This window comes from Apium graveolens, chromosome 7 (assembly GCF_009905375.1).
Source record: "Apium graveolens cultivar Ventura chromosome 7, ASM990537v1, whole genome shotgun sequence".
NCBI classification, from domain to species: Eukaryota; Viridiplantae; Streptophyta; class Magnoliopsida; order Apiales; family Apiaceae; genus Apium; species Apium graveolens.
The window spans coordinates 78,935,017-78,955,318 of record NC_133653.1 but is presented as its reverse complement, the minus strand read 5'-3'; the positions used below and the strand labels follow the sequence as shown (position 1 = coordinate 78,955,318).

Below are 20,302 nucleotides of genomic sequence, written 5' to 3'. Positions count from 1 at the left end.
AAGTCTCCAACTTAGATGGTAATTAGAGCTAGGGAAGTAATTCCAAATTCTTCCTTGCAGAAGTGTGTGTTCGTTTTGGACATATCTCTGCTCGTGTAGGCATACTGGGCCTAGTCTATGAACATCTCATGTTCGTGGACCTTGACGACATGTGCTAGTGAGCCTTGATTACCTGGGTCGTCTAGAGTATACTATGAGCCAGGACCAGTCTAGACCAGCCTGGTACGTGTCTTAGGATGTATTTTCTATACATATCAATTATTTTTGTTCATTTTTTTAAAATTGATTATTTTTGTCATTTTTTCATTTTGCTATCAAAATTGTACATAATATCGTTGAAGTTTAGGTTAAAATTTACATAATTATTACTTTATTCATATTTCATTTAATCGTTTTTATAATCACTATATTTGAGATGCTCTTTCTAACCGACCATTTTTATTTAAAATCAACCCGAATTGAATTATTAATTAAATTAAATTAGATCAAGGTATTTTATCATTAGTAGAAACGAGACGATAATTGATAACAGCGTGAGGCCAGCGCCGACAAAAAGTCGCAATTTGAGTACATAAAGTATACCTTAACATTAGTGTACATGTATAATGGTCCAGGCCTACTGTTTCTTTAAGTATTTTAATTTAAATATTTTTTATTAAACATATTTCTAATAAAAACAAGTACTTTTGTCAGGAACTGAGTTCTAGAAAGAGAATGAGTGTGTCTGTTTTGTGAGCCTGGAGGTCCCCTCCCCCCACCATTTGAGTGCCTCACCTGCTGTGTGTGCCATTTATTACACATGCCACTCTCTTTGTTTTCATTTCCCCATTATTAACATCATGAATTGTGATATCTTGTGTTTTTACATAAAGGGTCTTTAATGGGATTTAATGTGTGATTATGTGCATTTTGAATGTATGATTGTGTTTGTTGACTAATGTGTCAAAGGGGTTTTGATTTTGATGTTTTTAGTGGTGGGTTTGGAGAGACATGATCTGAATTTTGAGTGATTAGGGGGTTTTTGATTTTTGTAAGGTTCTTGAGTTTTGATTTTTTGGGAGAATTGTGGGTTATTTGACATGGGTTTGTTCTTGAAATGGGTTTAAGGGCTTAAAGTTTGTAACTTTATGTGTTTTTTGTTAAATCTTGGTGGAATTTTTAGGTTTTGGCTCAAGAATTGGAGGTTTTGAGAAGTGGGTTGGTGATATTTTGGGTTGTTTTTAGGTGAGAGGTGGAGTTTGGAGGTGTTTGCAAGAATTAAGTATTGGGTTTCAGTCTTTGACCTGGGAATTTTTAGTTTAGAAGGCTTTCAATTGTAAATTTATTTTCTTTGAGCAGGGAATTTGAGTTTTGAAGGAGGTGCTTGACTCTGTATTGGGTAAGATTTCTTTGTGAAGTAATGGCTTGTATGAAGTTGGGGTCGAAAACAGATGCATTTCAACGGAAAGGGCAGGCTTGGTATGTCTTCTGGTATTCTGAATTTGTTCTTTTTGGTTAATATGTTCAAACTTTTGCTATCTCTAACTGTTTCATCACATATTTATTGTTATCATTATCCAACATCCATTGTCTACTATCAATTTACGCTATCATGTACTATATGCGATGTATGCTTTGTTTGTTAAAGTTTTGGTCAGACTATTTCACATGTTTGAGGAATTTTTGGTTATGGGTTTCAAAGTGTTTTTTCGCAGCATTTCCTGCTTCTGTACTATAAGTTTTTGGCTCTTACAGTGTGTTTTATAACCTGGTGCTTTTGGTTGGAAGGATGGGATGAGTTTTTAGTCTGTTTGGTTCACAATTAAGCCTAACACTTCTTGCTGACACCTGTCTTATCCTGCAAAGTTTTATCTTTAATCCTTCCCGCAAGGGTTTGCCCCTTTACATTGCTCCATAAGCTGCCTCCGCAAGTTTCATTTCATACCACATTCATCTTCCTCATGCACACTCATCTGTCCCATCAATCCATCTTCTCCATCGCAATACCCAACATGAAGGAATGCAACGAGAATCTAGTGAGATTAGTACTTTAATTTAAGAACCCTTTTGTAACCTGAAAAAGAAAATTGGATGAATGTTAGTGGACTTCTGCTGGCTCCATCATTTTAATTGGGTTATGCACTTCTACAACAAATTTAAAAACATTATCTTTTTGGGTAACGAATTATGAATATAAACATAGGTATCATTTCTGAATTCTGATGTGATAGCTTGTGCGACGTGCTAAAAAACTATTGTAGGTTCTATACAACTGGCCTTCCAAGTGATATCATTGTTGAAGTTGGTGATATGTCCTTCCATCTTCACAAGGTAATATTTATTTGATTGCATTGAGAATTTTGCAGTATCAGACTATCAGTAGTTATTCCTATCTACTTGTCAGTTAACAAGAAGGGAAAATTTGATTTTCTTATATAAAGTGCATGTAACTAGATTATTTAGTGGTGAAACTATAAAACCATGGTAATAATGTTTGAAACCCTGAAAATCAATCTTCCCACTTTTCTTTCCCTGTGCTTACAAGTGTCCCGTGTATTGGACATTATCAAAAAAGATCTGTCTGTAGGGCTCATTATCTTTAACGTAAAAGACACCAGAAATAGGCCTGTTGGATAGACTGGATTATGTACTCACTGAAAGGTCATTATTTACTATTGTGATAAGTCGTGCAGGTGTTTTGGTAACAGTCGGGAGTTTAGTCGAGTAATATATATGTATAATGTATGTGTTGTAAACTGTTGTGATAGGAATGATTTTTAGTGTTGATGTTCAAGTTTGTGGGGAAGTCGACAAGGTTTTTCTTAATCATATCGAAATAAATCACAGAAAGATTTCAATGAGAGGTTTCTAATAAAATAAATCTATATTTACAACCTCTAAAAAGTTCCCTTTTTCTCTTGAAATGTAGTTTCCCTTGCTTTCCAGAAGTGGGGTGATGGAAAGATTGATTGCTGAAGCTAACAAAGAAGGAGAAGATGGCTGTGTCATTAACCTCCTTGATGTCCCTGGTGGAACAAAAACTTTTGAACTTGTTGCTAAGTTCTGTTATGGAGTAAAAATTGAAGTTACTGCAGGAAATGTTGTACACCTTAGATGTGCGGCGGAGCATCTTGAAATGAACGCAGAGTATGGGGAGGGAAATCTAGTTCCGCAAACTGAATTATTCATAAATCAAGTAGTCTTAGAGAACTGGACTGACTCTTTAAGAGCTCTCCAGGGGTGTGAAAGTGTTCTCTCTCATGCAGAAGAGCTTTCTATTACTGCACGTTTAATCCAGTCATTGGTTGTGAAAGCTAGTACTGATCCTGATCCAAATCTGCATGGCTGGCCTGTTGTAGTATATGGTAGACAGTTGCAGAGTCCCGGTGGAAGTGTCTTGTGGAATGGGATTAGCACAGGGGCCAAGTTAAAAACAGCAAGTTCAGATTGGTGGTATGAAGATATATCAAATTTGAGTTTACCTCTCTACAAGAGGCTGATTTCTGCAATGGAGTCTAATGGAATCAAGGAGGAGATAATAGTGGGCTCCCTCACCACCTATGCGAAGAAGTACCTGCCAGGGCTTAATCGGCGTCAGAGTACTGGTGATTCTAGCTGCCGTCTTGGAACAGTGAGTTCAGGATCTATACTATCTGAAGAAGATCAAAAGCTTTTGCTTGAAGAACTTGATCATTTACTTCCGATGCAGAAGGGATTGGTCCCAACCAATATTCTCTTTGGCTTACTCCGAACAGCCATGATTCTACGGGCGAGTCCCACTTGCATATCAAACTTGGAACAAAGAATAGGGATGCAGCTTCATCAGGCGACATTGGAGGATCTTTTGATGCCGAACTTCTCTTATACCATGGAGACTCTATATAATGTTGAGTGCGTGCAGAGAATTCTTCAGCACTTTTTGGCCATGGATCAGGTAACCGCTGGAGCTTCCCCTGGTTCAGTCGATGATGGTCAGTTGATCGGTTCTCCATCACTGACACCAATTACAATGGTAGCCAAGCTGATTGATGGGTACCTTGCAGAGGTTGCTCCAGATATTAATTTGAAGCTCCCCAAATTTCAGTCCCTTGCTGCGGCAGTTCCTGATTATGCAAGGATCTTAGATGATGGTCTTTATCGTGCAATTGACATTTATCTAAAGGTACAGGCGCTTCATATTTGATACTGGTATTATTAATTGAGGGAATTTTATCTTGTTGCATTAGTTTTTAATCATTGGAGATTTCAAGTTTATTGAAAAGATTGAATAACATTATTAAGCTAGAGTAGTAGAAATAGGGCCTTCTTTGCACTTCAACTCCCTGAAGTCTTGTCAAGATTAATAGAAAAAAATCAGTTGCAATTTTAAAGCTTCATTATTGTCCCATATTGTCATCTGATAGTTTAATACTATAACAATTTCTACTGAACACTGATAGTATGTTCATCAACTGTGCACTTATTTTCGTTGAATAAAAACTAAACTTGACTATTTTCATTGAAAGATAAAGTGCTTTTACCGGCTTCATGAATTCTCACAGCAGATGATTTGTGAATATGTTGCATCTGCCAATTCCCCCAGATTTTGGCAAGTGGGTACATAGACCAATCGAGATGGTTGTGTCAAACATTATATCGCTAACTCAAGGGACAATAACTCTTAAAACACTGCATGCAATCGCAACTGATATCAAATTGCTTTGTATTGTTTTCATATTTCGGGCTCACCAAATTTTTTATTGTTTTACAATCTGCAGTCGCACCCGTGGTTGGCAGACGCAGACAAAGAAGAGATATGCAGGCTGATTGATTGCCAGAAACTCTCCTTGGAAGCTTGCACTCACGCTGCACAAAACGAGAGGCTACCACTAAGAATCATAGTCCAAGTCCTCTTTTTTGAGCAACTCCAACTTCGGACTTCCATTGCCAGTAGCTTCCTCGTCTCAGACAATTTCGATGGGTCCCGACAATTAACTAGTGGTTTGCTCACATCTAACGAAGGAGGATGGAACACAGCTGTGCGAGAGAATCAAGTTCTGAAAGTAGGAATGGACAGCATGCGAATGCGGGTCTCTGAGCTTGAGAAAGAATGTTCAAATATGAGGGAAGAGATTGCAAAATTAAGCACGGTTAAAGGAACTAGCACATGGGAAAACATATCGAAGAAACTTGGGTTCAAGATGAAGTCTCAGATGTGCAGCGCTCAACAGGGAGCTATTAGCAAACAGAAACATGAAAGTGAAAAGGGCGTCGCTGATAAGGCGAAAGACAAGCAGGGAAAGCTCAAGAAAAAATAATAGTCTAATCGATAAATATAGATAAATTATGTTGTTTTAAACTCTGGTTTTTATATTCTAATTTGTATCTCCATCTTATGAACTTGAAATCTTTTGTAATCTGTATATTGGTTATTTTTAGCCTTGTTTCACTCTTTATTTAGAAACACAACTTTTTTAAAGTTCCTTGGAGCATTTCATGCATATATCATGTGACCTGTTGCGTACAATTTTTTTTCATACTTGCATGAAACATAAAGAGCACTTAAAAGAATTGTTTTGTTTAATTATTTTTCAAAAATTTATGACTTTGCTTCCTAGATTGTTTAGGAGCAAAAGCAGGGCAAAAAAAGGGAAGTGAAATAGTTTTTTCGAGTTCTGGAATTAGTAGAGTTATGGATGAAATTAACTTTTTTATTTCATGTATATATATATATATTTAAATTTTGCAGTTACATTTGTAAATTTGTTTGACTCCAGTTGATTCTCGTTAAATTTCAACTGAATTTGGTACTTTAACTCTTTTTGAAATTGGTGTATTTGTAATAAAAATGTGATTTAACAAAATGAATGTTTTATATGAGATTAATATGAAATTTGCATTTTTTTGAATAAATAAAATAAAATTTACATTTGTGTTGTAAATGGACATTTTGTAAATTGTTTGGCAGAAACGGGGGATATCATATTATTAACCAGGTCAAAGTAAAATCCAAGAAATTCCCACTAAATTCATAAAAATACAACTAATCGTCTTTTCTTGTTTTACTATCCTTATTTTCCTTCATTTTTCAACAAAACTCTCTCTCTCTCTCTCTAAATCTATACATACAATACACAAACACCTTCATCCTTGTCAGCTCCAAATCTCTTTATTGCTTTACAAGATCCCCCTCTACCTCTCCCTCCCTCTCTCTCTCTCTCTCAGCAGATCGGATAACAAGAAGATGGATAATGAGGAGGAGATAGAAGCAGTATCTAATCAGCGAGAATTTCGGATAGGAAGAAAGTACAGTCCAGTAGTTGCGCAGGACAGCGATCGAGCCGTTGTCGAAATGTCTTCCTTGGATCCTGGATCTTCATCTTCTTCCATGTCAGCTTTGCCTTCTTATTTGATCTGTTCTTGAATTGTTTCTTGTTTCATTTTGTTACTGCATTGTGATTTCTAATGTTATTTCGTCATTTTAAGTTGTTTATCTATGAATTCTACTCAATTACTTGCGGGGTTTTGATTGTAGAAGTTTAGAACTTGGTTATGTAGTTCGTTATGTTATTTAAGTTCGATTACTATGATTAGTTGTTGATCGATATTCATACAGTTATATACATTTATATTAGTTGTTTGATTCATACGATTTGATATGTTATATTAGTTCTAGAGAATTTGAGTAGAATGAACTGAATTAATGTGGTAAGTAATTTGATTAATGCCTATACGATTAAGTACATTAGTTGGTTCTAGAGTAACTAGGATATTGGTGTTTTTTCTAATGTTGTTTTAAGTGAGTGGAAGGGAATTTAGATTAATCGGTATGTTTTCTCGGATTGCTTTTGGATTCGACTAGGTTTTTTTCCTGTAACGTTGTTGTGAGAGCGTAAAGTGTTGCAGAATAGCTTGTTGGGAGTTTATTATTTTTTTTGATAAATATGGGTTATAGCCTTACAAATGAGTATCTGTTCTCATAAATTCTCGGGGTGAGCGAGTATTGAACCCGGGACGTGGGAGTTTGATATTTTAGTTGGATAAAAAATGTGAACTTTTGCTAATAGGATAACATATGGGGGGACATAATAAGGCAGGGTTGAAGTCTGCATTGAGGAACAAGGGTGCCTCAGAATTACAATTTGAAGTATCTGAGCTCTTTTTTAGAAAAAAGAGGGGGAAGTTGAGGATAATGTGACACACCGTGTCAAAGAATGATGATTGAATTGGAGGACATCAATGATGTATGGGTACGAGTGTTAGATGATGAAGAAGGAACATGAAGGGAAGTTTGAAGTGGTAGATGTGTGGACATAGCTTATTGGGTATAATTTTAGGTGATATCTTAGACAAAATTAAGGGTCAAATAAATTACGGATAAAATAAGAGATGGAATATTGCAGGGGTGTGCCATGTCTCCGCATATTTTCCCCAAGCCTACTTCTCACTGCTATATTCGGAGTGGATTATACTACTTATTGTTGGTCTAATTATGTTTATTGAATTTGGAATTTGGGGATTTAGTTGTGTCATGCCAGCTTTGTTCAGTGCTGATTTTAGGCTTCTATCTATTACTTGGTGTATATATATATATGACATTTTGGGTCAGTTTGTGGTATGATTGAGAATTATGATTCAACTAAATAGTGACATATCACAGGGCATGTAATGAAATATATCTTAGCGGCTTTTTGATTGTTAGGCAGTCTATAGAACTGAATTGTCCTGGCCTCCTGGGCCATCTATGAGCAGTATTGAGTTATCTGAATTTTGATATATTGCCTTTCGGAAGATACAATTGTTACTTGCACAGTGGTTTATCTCCACTTTTGCATTCATTATTTATACTTCCATGGAGCTACAAATTTGTTGACAATGTCCTGCAATAAAGTGGCATATGATGATAATTTGGTAATCCATGAGGATGTGGCAGATTGCAAGGTCATAGTAGCTCATTAATTTTTGTTTTGCACGCGAGAGCTCATGTGATCTTTTTTTTTAAACACCACAGGTCATATGATCAATTATGTGAAACTATATGATCAGTTAATAATAATAATAATGATAATAATAATAATAATAATAATAATAATAATAATTGTTATTTTGTTTTTGAACAAATTTCAAAATATCTCTATTTAATTTTTTTAAAATTATTGATGTTATCAACTTGCAGTACCATGCTTCAGTATATCTCAATAATGCAAGGTATTTTTTGTTTGTAGCTTCTTACTAGTCCTGTTTCTATGTCATGCAGGAATGTGAAAGTAGGTATGCAACCAAACCTTATAACAAATGCAAGAGAAGGGTCATTGCCTACTCATGGAGTTGCTAATGGTGCTCATGAAGAATCAAAACTAGAATTGTTTGGTTTCGATTCTCTGGTTAATATTTTAGGTCTTAAGAGGTACAAGTGAAATAATCTTTTCTGCATCTTGCTCTTATAATTTTCCCATATCTGTAAAATATTCAGCTTCATATATTCAACTTGATAGGAGTTTTAAGGAAATTAATCTTATGCAAAATTTGTCATTTTTACAAAGTGGATGCTACAAAAGAGGGGGCTTAAATGAATCAGCTCTTTATACAAGCGCTTTATTCTTGTTTTTTACCTTATGCAATTTGGACATAATGAATTTCGAATCTGTATAATTGTAATAAATAAATTGGGGTTTGCTGTCTCAGCATGACTGGAGAGCCGATTCAAGCACCATCCAGTCCAAGAGAAGGTGAAGATGGTTCCAGTTTGGAGCAGCACCCGAAGGTACTGTACTTAGGATTTGGTCTCTTTAAGTGTTAGGAACATGCCTGGATCTCCCCTCTGTTTCATAGATTAGTCATTGACTCATTGGAAGTGAGTTACCATGTTTCTTTATTTTACTTGCCGCATTGGAACACTAATAGTTAAATTTGGTCAGTTGAGCTCTGTTGAGGCATCAATCAATGAACTGTAACTTCAATTTTAATGCAAGTTTACTCTTGTGATGACTCAGATAATGCTCAACAGTTGATGCATAGATTTTACATTTGATTTGCTCCTATGATCATTAGCATACTATTGTAACATTGCTATCTTTTTTGTTATTCAATCTTTTCATTACTGTGCAGAATACTGCCATTAAGCTGGGAACAATGATGGGAGTGTTTGTTCCGTGTTTGCAAAATATTTTGGGAATTATATATTACATCCGTTTCTCTTGGTAATCTTTCTTGCTTTTCCTAGTTGATTCTAAATAGACATATATACTCCTGTAATTTTATTAATTAAGCAGAATATAGAGGTTATCAACTCCTTCCGGTTCTCCTGTTAAATGTCATTTCCTGATATTAGCAACTCCTTACGAAAATACTGTTTCTTTTGTATATGTTACTGAAAATAATTTGTTCTGTCAAATTAAAATTTTTTAAGTAATATATATATATATATATTTCAAAAAATTGTGTACTTTAAAAGTGATAGATATACAGTGAGTTTAAGCTTAAATGGTCCCTTAAAGACTATAAAGTGGGGGTGCCCAGAGATCAGATTCTTGTTGAAGCTAACTGGAATTGGGAAGCGCTGAACCAGATACGCATGGTTGGATGAGCCAATAACTCAAATGCCTGACCACCTTTTCACTAAATATCTACTTTTTTAATCGCGATTTCTTTATAGCTTACAAGGGTTAGTCTAAAACTTATATATTACTTGCCTCCATATAGGTTTAGGTGAACCAAACTCTTTTCCAAGTCCTTGTATTATGCTTTTAGCTTGGTTTGGGGGACAGGCTATCCTAATTTTAAGCAAAGACCAGTCACTATCAAATATCTTGATGGAAATTTTTAATTGGACTCGCATTTTATAACATCAGTTCAGACTGTGACATTAGGTTCTTTTTGGTGCAGCCAACCAAATTTTCATGGTTATCTTGTGTTAAACATGGTGAAGTACTGGTGTTTTATCCCTTTTGGTTGTGTTTCTTGTAATGTTGAGCAAAAGTGGATTAGCCATTCCACAGTCTTTTTCATTTTGATTCGTATCTTCAGTTGTAATTATGATGGCTATTTTTTATTTTTTTTATATATTTTTTTTGGTTAATTCAATAGACGAAGCTAGTAATGCTTTTTGGTTATAATTTAAAACAAACTGTTGTCTGTTTATGTGGAAGCACAGGATTGTTGGTATGGCTGGCATAGGCGAGTCACTATTGCTAGTTACCTTTTGTGGTTTATGTACATTCCTGACCTCTGTATCATTGAGCGCAATTGCAACTAATGGAGCAATGAAGGTAAGTAGAGAATTTATTCTTTATTACATTCTGGCCATACATTGCTCGTATTAATATGACATGCAGAGACAAGAGAGTGCTATTTAATACAAGAACATTTTTTGAACAGTTGCTTAGTGTTATTGGGACAATCTCTCAGTTTCCTGATCCAGTCCATTGAATTTTTAATTTATGTACGATTCTTATTTTGCATGCAAAATTTAATTTCCAATATATCAGTAGTAACGATGTCGATTAAATAATTTCATGAAGCTATGTAACATTACATGTTTTCTTTTTCTAGTTCTGGCGTACACGTCTATTTAGTAAAATCTTGTGTTTTTGCTTAAAACAATTTTGGTTTTAAGAGGGCTACTCCATAGTGGTGTATGCACATGTCAAATTGGCTACATGATTGATTAAAGTCTGTGTTTTTAAATTATTTACTGTGTATTTAGGGTGGAGGACCTTACTATCTCATTGGTCGTGCCTTGGGACCAGAAGTAGGAGTTAGCATTGGCTTGTGTTTTTTTCTTGGAAATGCAGTTTCTGGGTCACTGTAAGTTTAAAGGCTCATAAGAAATTTTGAATATTATATATTGTAATAATTTAATTATGCTTACTGTATTCTATACTGATATATGCTCATGTAAAATATTGTTTTGTTTGTTTGATTGTGACTATAGCTATGTACTTGGAGCAGTAGAGACTTTTTTAAATGCTGTACCCAGTGCTGGATTATTTAGAGGTAATTGATTTGCTACGTCTTCTGATGATGTTAACATTTCATTGTTAAAGTTAGGAGTCCTATTTAACTATTAATGACTATGTATTTCTTAATCTTCAAATTTAATGACTTGCTAGATTTAATGGTGATATTAATTACTGCATTTGTTACGAATTGCATTACAGCGCGACAATTTAGGATATTTAAGTTAAATCTTTACTAGCATATAAGTGGTGCCAAGCACTTGCCTATTAATATTTCTAATAGATTCCATTTGGGTAAGCTTAAAAAAGAAGTTAGTTTTTACTTTTAAGTTATATAGGTGACATACAAGTGATAAGTACATTTTTATTTATAAGTTACTATGTTTTAGATAGTTTACTTGTAAGTTTGGTGAAGTGTTTTGTAAATTTTAAGTTACCTTTGTAAATTTTAAGTTACCAGAATTTTCTGTAAAATTTATAAAATGACTTATTTAAAAAAATTTGGTTCTTGTTTGGTTAACACATGAATTTTAAGTTATTATAAACTTTTACCTGCATAAACGTACATATAAAATAAAAAATATAAAAATATATATTAAAATAATGAAAAATTAATAGGAAACTGTTATCGTTTGTACCCCATGATGAATGTCAGAGCTTATGGGAGTTGACAAAGACATTCTCACTATATGAAAATAAGTTTGATAAAAAGTACGCTATTACTTCTTTTACATTTTAACATATAAGTTGTAATTTAGTTCACATAAGTCATTACCAAAGCGCAGGCTGTTAAGTTGACTTGAATTTCACCCCAATTAAGTATCTTATCCGGTGGTTTAAATGGGCACCAAATTCTGTTGAATTGAAATCACGATAAAATAGTGAATATAGTTTTGTAATACCTTCTAATAATATACATTTAATTTACTATTGTTAATACTATAAAGTATAATAATATAGAATCACTCCATTCATATATAGAAATACTATTGTATAATTGTTTAATATTTATGAATTGCTATGAAACTATAGATAATTTTTATAAAAATATGTACACACTAAAATTTTAGTATTAGCTTACGAAATAACTTATAATAAAATGCTAATATTTATTTTGCAACTCAATATTTGATTACAATACAATTAGGAGTTAAATAATAGATTGTAAATATTAATGTTAAAAAGGTCTCAAATGTGATGAAGTAAATGAATGATAGACTTGATTTGAACTATATGGAATGATAAATTTATAACAAAGTTTGCAATTATAGTAGGATGAGGAATACACTAGGATGGTTATAGCCTGCTTACTAAAAGCTTGATGTGGTATTACCTTATATCTGGTTCCTCCCTCAAAAACTATAGTTTGAGTTTTGAACTTGTCCAAATTTCTTTAATTCAAAAATTAAAAATGCTACTCCTGCGACGTACCTATTGAAAGGGCCTTTCGGTTATTTTATAAAGAGTATTAGATACTAGTTGATTTGCTGATAGCTAGTATAGTGCAAGATCCTTAAGTTTATTAAGAGAGTATATAAGTGATGTAGGATTAATCTATTACAAGTTGACATTAGTTTTAGCTGAACTGTTTAAATAGTACCAATTAGCTTACTTGTAATTTGTAATTAATCTTGTTGTTAGATTTATGGAAATTGTAGGATCTCTATTCCATCAGGCATATATATAATATTCTCATAATCATTTATATCCTTCTGAATCGTTATTTTCAATTCTGTATTTCTTGCTCTCTATAGTCTCAAAAAAAGTTTCAAGGTAGATATCTAATATAATTTGGTATATTGTCACTTGTGTCAAGGTATGGATCATCTCAATCACGAGTGAGTGCTCTACAAAGTTAATATCACTCCATCAAAATTCTCTGCAGAGTGCACTATGAACTAATATATATGTTGCATCTTCATATTCAAGTTCTATTTTTCTACTTCATCATTAGTTTATAAGTTTGTCCATGTTGAATGCATACTTGTGGTGAACTTCTTGGTTACTGGTCGGGGTACCAAGAGACTGGTTATGTTTGATAGTATACTATGTGTAATCCACATCACACCCACTTGATTGCAGTTGCTATCTTTAAGTGCAGAGACAATTACGAGAGTAAATGGGACAGCAGTTGCTGAGCCTATAACAAGCCCAAGTTTACATGACCTCCAGATTTACGGGATCATAGTGACTATCATTCTATGTTTCATTGTATTTGGTGGTGTGAAAATGATCAATCGGGTTGCACCCGCCTTTCTTGTGCCTGTATTGTTTTCGTTGGCCTCAATATTTGTTGGGATACTTGTTGCGAAGAAAGATCATCCAGCAAGTAAGTCTTCATCTTGGTTAATATTTGCTTCCTCTTACCATATTAGCTATGGTTCATGTTTACCCTTGCTATATTTAGTACGACAGTCTGTTCACTGGGACACTTGATACAGTATTATATGGGAGTTAAAATGTATATATTTGGCCTGAGGATTCGTTTGTTAATTTCTTGTTTCTGTTATTGCTTTTTTCTTCTTCTGTGGAAAGAATAATTTAGTGGCATGTGATTCACCACATTTATTATATTACATCCCTTTTTTTTAAAGAGTTCATAAGTTACTTATTCTAACCAGTGCATACTCTCTGTTTTGGTTAATCAGAATTATGTTTATTCGTGCCTTTAACACGTTGATTTTCCACATGCGTGTCCTTTATGATATTTGGCAGGAAGAAATAAAACTTTTTAATGCTTTAAAGAACATTTTTCGTATTGTTTGCCCCCAATTAATTACCACCCTCTAATCACCTTATCTACCCCCATACGATGTATCTAAAATCCGTGACTAGGTAAATTTTCGTAAGTATTGCTAAAAAGATTGTATGTTCAAGTTTGTCGGGATAGTAAGATTAATGTCACTGTTAATATAAATTTTTCAGGATACTACCATAGATAAGTGTCACTGTTACTATAACAATATAATCTGTTTTCGTATGTCTCAGTGTCTTCTTCTGTTTCCTCTAATTCTTGTGTAGATTGAAGGAGAAGGCAAGTTATGGAATAAATACAGCAGACCATTACTTTTCCAAGACAAAATATAGCAAAATTGAAGATACAAACTAAAATATAATATATTCACAAGCCTCAAAACTTACCAATAGATGGGCAAAATCGACCAGCATTTGTAGGGGCTTATTAAGATTTAAGCATGAGTAAACCTTTTGTTATGTTTGTCATTGATTTATTATATATACAGTTTGCTGATGTTAGTAATTCTAGAAATTCTGTGAGGTTTAAAAGGTTTTATCTTTTTATATTTAAACTCTTTATATATTTTTTGGGTCATGTAATATAATAATTTAATTATGGGATGATATCTCTTGCTGTAACTCATACAGCTGGCTTTACGGGCTTAAGTAGTAAAACTTTTAGAGACAATTGGAGCCCAGAATATCAACCGACCAACAATGCTGGAATTCCTGACCCTGATGGAAAAATAGACTGGAATTTCAAGTAAGTGTCTACTTAGTTTTGTATTTTTTTTATTTTGTATATACCAATACTTTACTGCTATTGCTAGATTGTGTTATGGAGAGACAATCCCGCTAATTCTTTCACACTTGTTGTGATGTTCAGACTCTTTAAGAAGGATTGGACACGGACACGAATCAGAGTGTCCGATTCTTTGAACTTTAAAATCAAAGACCCCGGGACACGTTTTATAAGGATCCGACACTTGGATTTGGACACGACAATTAGCATATTTGATATATTTTGATAATTTTTTATACACAAAGACTTGTCATTTTATATAAAATAATACATAAACTTTTAAAAAACAAGGGCAAAATAATATTTATTATAGATATAAATTTATAATAGGTACAATGTCAAAAGTTAAAGGGTTAATATAATAAAATATTAGAGATAGGCTATCAAATGTCTGAGATGAAGTGTCCATTTTCCAAATGTCATTTGGATCCGGATCCAAGTGTCGGTGTCAGTGTCGTGTCCTGCGGACACGGGTAAGGCAGGGTTTTCGGAAGAGGCCGAGCATCATATTTTTGTTGTTTCTTGCTTCTTGGAATATATACACACACTCCTATAAAAAGACAAATACATTGAATGTATATGTCAATAATTTTTTTGATCTGCACAAGTTGTTTAGTTAAGTGATCTGTGATGTCAAACATTATGTCCCATACTTGAAGTCTAAAACCTTGGGATGCTAGCAGTTGAAACCTTCTCAAATAATATCGCGTTTATGATAGTTTGGTAGCTGTGTGATAGCCATACTGAAGTTTATAAGATAGTTAAGTCTAATTTATTTGTTGTTCAATGTTAAGTTCCACACACGTCTTCTGTTGTGAGAATTGAGAATAAAGCTTCCTAATGGGTTTGACCAGAGAGATTTCACATCTACTTTTTTTCAAGTACTAACAAATCAGCTTAAATGTGTTTTTTTATTATTTTGGCTGTTAGCTTTTGATGGTATGTTTTTTTTTACTTAGGGAAACATTTTTATTCACAGCAAAAGATAGTAATTGATACAACTAGGTCCACTACTCTTCCTCTTGCTGTTACCGCTGTTATTGTTAATTTTAATTATTACCAAAATATATCATTATTGTTAGTAGTAAAATTATTAATATTAGTATCTTTTTTAATCGTTAATATTGATTTTTTAAATGAAATTTCTGACGTACATAGATTGGTGGTAGTGCTTTGGTAGGTCTCTTTTTCCCGGCTGTCACGGGAATTATGGCAGGTTCAAATCGCTCTGCTTCACTTAAAGACACTCAGCGCTCGATTCCTATTGGAACACTGGCTGCAACACTTACAACCACGGGACTCTACATATTATCAGTGTTCTTGTTTGGGGCTCTTGCAACTAGAGAAAAGTTATTTACAGACAGGTATATTCTTGAGATATTCATGAGCACAGGAAAGGATAGTTCAGTTACGAAGAAATAGCACATGATTAGACTTTATTTGACTACTTCTATTTGTTTCTTAGGCAGTCAGTTGCTTGTATCAAATCAGCAGTTCTTACTCTAATTTGCATGTTTCATCACAAAGTCTGTGGTATTAGGTTTGCATTATTAAGCAGTCAACCTATGGTCAGGCAGCTTTTCAATGTATGTTTACCTGGCATTAAGGTCCTTGAGTTCATCTTTCATTGGGTACTACCGATGGAAGCTGGTTTTATCTAATTTGGTTCTATCTCAATTTATAAAGAGAGTAATATCACTTGGTTCTATCTATATGAATTCTAAAATGGTTTTTAAGCTTTTAAAATCAATCCAAAGTATGTTCGTGTTGATGCTAGATTCTAATTATCAACTTTATAGTTACATGTCCTTAGGTTTTTATTTGAGGCTGCTTGTCCAGATTATCATTTTTAGGTTTTGTTTTGATGATAACCTTCTATGAGCAGATTAGTCTTCTTTTACCCTTGATCCCATGTATATCTTTTATCGTTGGGTCATAATCTTATGTATAATGTATAATTTGACTGCCCTTGTAATATTATTCAGTTTTATACAGAATATGAAGATTGAACACTTGTATCGTTTTAAGAGTTAATTTAGATGGTAGTTTTGCAACAATATTACTGTCTGGATATATGATTGTACTATATATGCAGGTTGCTTACAGCTACTGTTGCTTGGCCTTTTCCTGCACTCATTTATGTGGGAATTATCCTTTCGACCTTAGGTGCAGCTCTTCAGAGCCTGACAGGTGCTCCACGCCTGCTTGCAGCTATAGCCAATGATGACATTCTACCTGTTCTCAATTACTTTAAGGTTGCAGAAGGGGATGAGCCTCACATTGCTACCCTCTTCACTGCCTTCATTTGTATGGGTTGTGTTGTAATTGGGAACCTGGATCTTATATCGCCAACTACAACTATGTTTTATCTTCTGTGTTACGCTGGGGTGAATTTATCCTGCTTTCTTTTGGATCTTTTAGATGCTCCCAGCTGGCGTCCTAGGTGGAAATTTCACCACTGGAGCCTCTCTCTACTTGGTGCATCACTTTGTATAGGTATGCCTCCCTTGTAGGTTCAACGAGAAACTTTTTTTTTTTCCTATTAATTTGACTATTTTTGAGAAGAGAAGTAGTGTGTTGATACCTTAAAGAGTACAGAATCGCTTGAACGTCTAAGCTTAGAATGTCATAAATTTGATGACTTTTGAAATCTTTGTGCAAGAATTTGATGTAGTATTATTAGGTTGAGCTTCAATCAACGATAAAGAGTATAGGCTTGCAAATATGCCCATCCTATAAACTTCAAGGTGTGCACATGTATTTGGTAGATGACAAATAATAGATCACAAATTAAAAATTAGATCTCACACACACATGCGTGCACACACATGTAATTTTTATATACATGCCACACATGTTTCTTACCCTCATCCCCGGGTGACCTTCCCAAGTTTCTTGTTAATTTTGCATAGGAAGCTGTTGGTGAACATCAGGTATAGAAGGGTCATTGAGATAGAATAGAGGAGTTCAGTTTTGCAAGCATTAGATATATATAGTCACTATATTTTTTTTCTATGACAAGGCTTTTAAGCTGTGAACCTATTTTAATTTTTACTAATTCATGTCAAAATCAAAAGGTTCCTCTTAGCTTTCCATCTCTTGCAAGCAATTGAGTTGAAGCGTGGATACTCGTCCATGGGTGTCCTTTATGTAATAGTTTTAATTTTTATAATAATGTCTTGGGTCATTTTGTTACGTTTTTCGTTAAATATAAATTACATATGTAACTTAAAACATTTCGTTGTTATAATTAATGTGCACTTATCAGTTCCATAATGCACAGTCTTGATATTTACAGTTCTATGTTTGGTATGCACTCCTGGACCAATAACTATAAGTGCCTGTATATAAGTTTGTGTGCCTATCAGCAGTGTTTTGTCAAATTGACATGCCTTTTCTTGTCTGACAGTGATCATGTTCTTGATATCCTGGTCGTTCACTGTTGTGTCTCTGGCCCTAGCAAGCCTCATATATTATTATGTGAGCCTTAAAGGTAAAGCCGGGGACTGGGGCGATGGTTTCAAAAGTGCATACTTTCAGTTAGCACTTAGAAGTCTTCGATCTTTAGGAGGTCAGTATGCTTATTTTATAGAAGCATGATTACTTCATTGGCTTTGAATTTATTCCAAGTCTTCTAGAGCACTTGTCTTTTTACCACTTTTCACCCCATGTTACATATATACTATAAGATCAAGTTTTGTTTTCTCTTTATCAATCTCATCTTGCAAATATGTTGCCATATGAGTTCTAGTTTTTTAAAACACTAGCTTGCTTTGACTTTGACAGATGTTTATTGTTGTTGGTTCTTATTTCGACTTTAACTTTACACTGCTGTCTGTATTCTTTCTAATTGTGTTCCAGCAAGCCAAGTACACCCAAAGAACTGGTACCCTATTCCTTTAATTTTCTGCCGCCCATGGGGGAAACTACCAGAAAATGTACCCTGCCATCCAAAGCTTGCCGACTTTGCCAATTGCATGAAGAAGAAGGGCAGGGGAATGTCCATCTTTGCCTCTATCCTTGATGGTGATTATCATGAATGTGCAGAAGATGCAAAGATTGCTTGCAAGCAACTTAGTACCTATATTGAGTACAAACGTTGTGAAGGTGTTGCTGAGATAATTGTAGCTCCCAATATGTCTGAAGGATTTCGTGGAATTGTACAAACCATGGGGCTTGGGAACCTCAAGCCCAATATTGTGGTAATGAGATATCCAGAAATATGGCGTCGTGAAAACTTGATAGAAATTCCAGCCACTTTCGTGGGAATAATCAATGACTGCATTGTGGCAAATAAGGCAGTCGTTATTGTTAAGGGTCTAGATGAATGGCCAAACGAGTATCAGAGGCAGTATGGGACGATTGATTTATATTGGATTGTGAGAGATGGTGGTCTCATGCTTCTCCTCTCCCAGCTCCTCCTTACAAAAGAGAGTTTTGAGAGCTGTAAGATACGGGTGTTCTGCATTGCTGAAGAAGATTCTGATGCAGAGGAGCTCAAAGCTGATGTTAAGAAATTTCTTTATGATCTTAGGATGCAAGCAGAAGTCATTGTTATATCAATGAAATCATGGGATACTAAAGCAGATGCTGAAGCAAAGCAGGACGAATCGGTTGAGGCATTTGCAGCTGCTCAGCGCAGGAATGCCAGTTACTTGAAAGATATGAAAGACAAAGCAGAGAAAAACGGGACAGAGCTAATGGCCGATGGGAAGCCTGTAGTAGTCCATGAGCAACAGGTTGAAAAATTCCTTTACACCACTCTTAAGTTGAACTCAACAATTCTAAGATATTCAAGAATGGCTACAGTTGTGCTTGTAAGTCTACCGCCACCTCCTGTTAACCATCCTGCATATTTCTACATGGAATACATGGATCTATTAGTTGAAAATGTTCCTAGGCTTTTGATAGTCAGAGGATACCGTAGAGATGTTGTCACTCTCTTTACCTAGGTTACAAAATACTCTTGTTCTTTGTAATTTTCTCTTACATTTTTGTTTATATAACTTTTTAGTTCAAAGGAAGGCTCATTCTTTTCTTGATTTTACCACAAATAGTCATGGATGGAGAAAAAAAATGAATTTTATATATAGAAAGGTCATTTTTCTGGCTTTACATATGAATTGTGCTCAGCTTTTAAAAAAAATTTAGCTATTGTTTTTGCAATATTTTGGTATGTCAGCTACCGGAGCTGTAAGACCAGTGGGATATCTTAGATTTTAATAATTTGATAGCAGTCGGTTGAGTTGTTTTTCGTTAATTCACTGATAATTGTGATATAAGACTGATTGTTGGACAGGCCTTTTATGCTATGCCGAGGGTTTAATCTATTTGAAGCTAATTTTTAAATATGGATGAGATTTATGCAAAGTGAACCTGTAAGTCGTGTCTATAGGACGACTTGTAATCTCAGAGATTTAGCTCAAGTACTGATTTGCCATCTCAGTGAACGAGGTGAGTTTAAACAACTATATCTGTGTTAAATCAAGTTACACGGGATGCATAGATTTATCAGTTTGCTTTTCCCAATTTCATCCTACACCACATTTCTTCACTCAAGATTGTTATTGTCATTTAGCGATTCAAATTCTTTACTTCCAATATTCACGGAAGCTAATTTAAGCAATTATTATGAAGCTTACTGCAAACTCACCGCAACCTCTACAGGACTTTTCTCCGCATGCATGCATGCATATTTTCACATGACTAATTTAGAGTTACACGGAAGAATAATAAGACCAAAGCTACTTAACAAGAGCTTGCTTGATTGCCATAGTTTATAATCATGAAATTTAAAATTAACATAACATTATTACGTAATCTGTTCATCAACATCTGTATTGTGCAC

At 34.4% G+C, this 20,302-nt stretch overlaps 2 protein-coding genes across 2 annotated transcripts; both read left to right on the top strand.

Moving 5' to 3' along the window:
* Positions 1-724: 724 nt before the first annotated feature.
* LOC141670803 (BTB/POZ domain-containing protein At1g30440-like) lies at positions 725-5,400 on the top strand. Its single transcript, XM_074476801.1, has 4 exons — positions 725-1,458; positions 2,241-2,310; positions 2,909-4,141; positions 4,737-5,400. Exons 1-4 carry the CDS (start codon positions 1,400-1,402, stop codon positions 5,274-5,276), a joined length of 1,902 nt encoding a protein of 633 aa, XP_074332902.1. The 5' UTR covers positions 725-1,399; the 3' UTR covers positions 5,277-5,400.
* Positions 5,401-6,034: 634 nt separating this feature from the next.
* On the top strand, positions 6,035-19,501 carry LOC141675258 (cation-chloride cotransporter 1-like). The gene is made up of 13 exons (XM_074481970.1): positions 6,035-6,348; positions 8,216-8,365; positions 8,644-8,722; positions 9,067-9,158; positions 10,112-10,226; positions 10,664-10,764; positions 10,892-10,953; positions 13,018-13,245; positions 14,301-14,415; positions 15,624-15,818; positions 16,550-16,950; positions 17,864-18,025; positions 18,316-19,501. The coding sequence occupies exons 1-13, from the start codon at positions 6,203-6,205 to the stop codon at positions 19,404-19,406; spliced, it is 2,937 nt and encodes a 978-aa protein (XP_074338071.1). The 5' UTR covers positions 6,035-6,202; the 3' UTR covers positions 19,407-19,501.
* Positions 19,502-20,302: the final 801 nt, after the last annotated feature.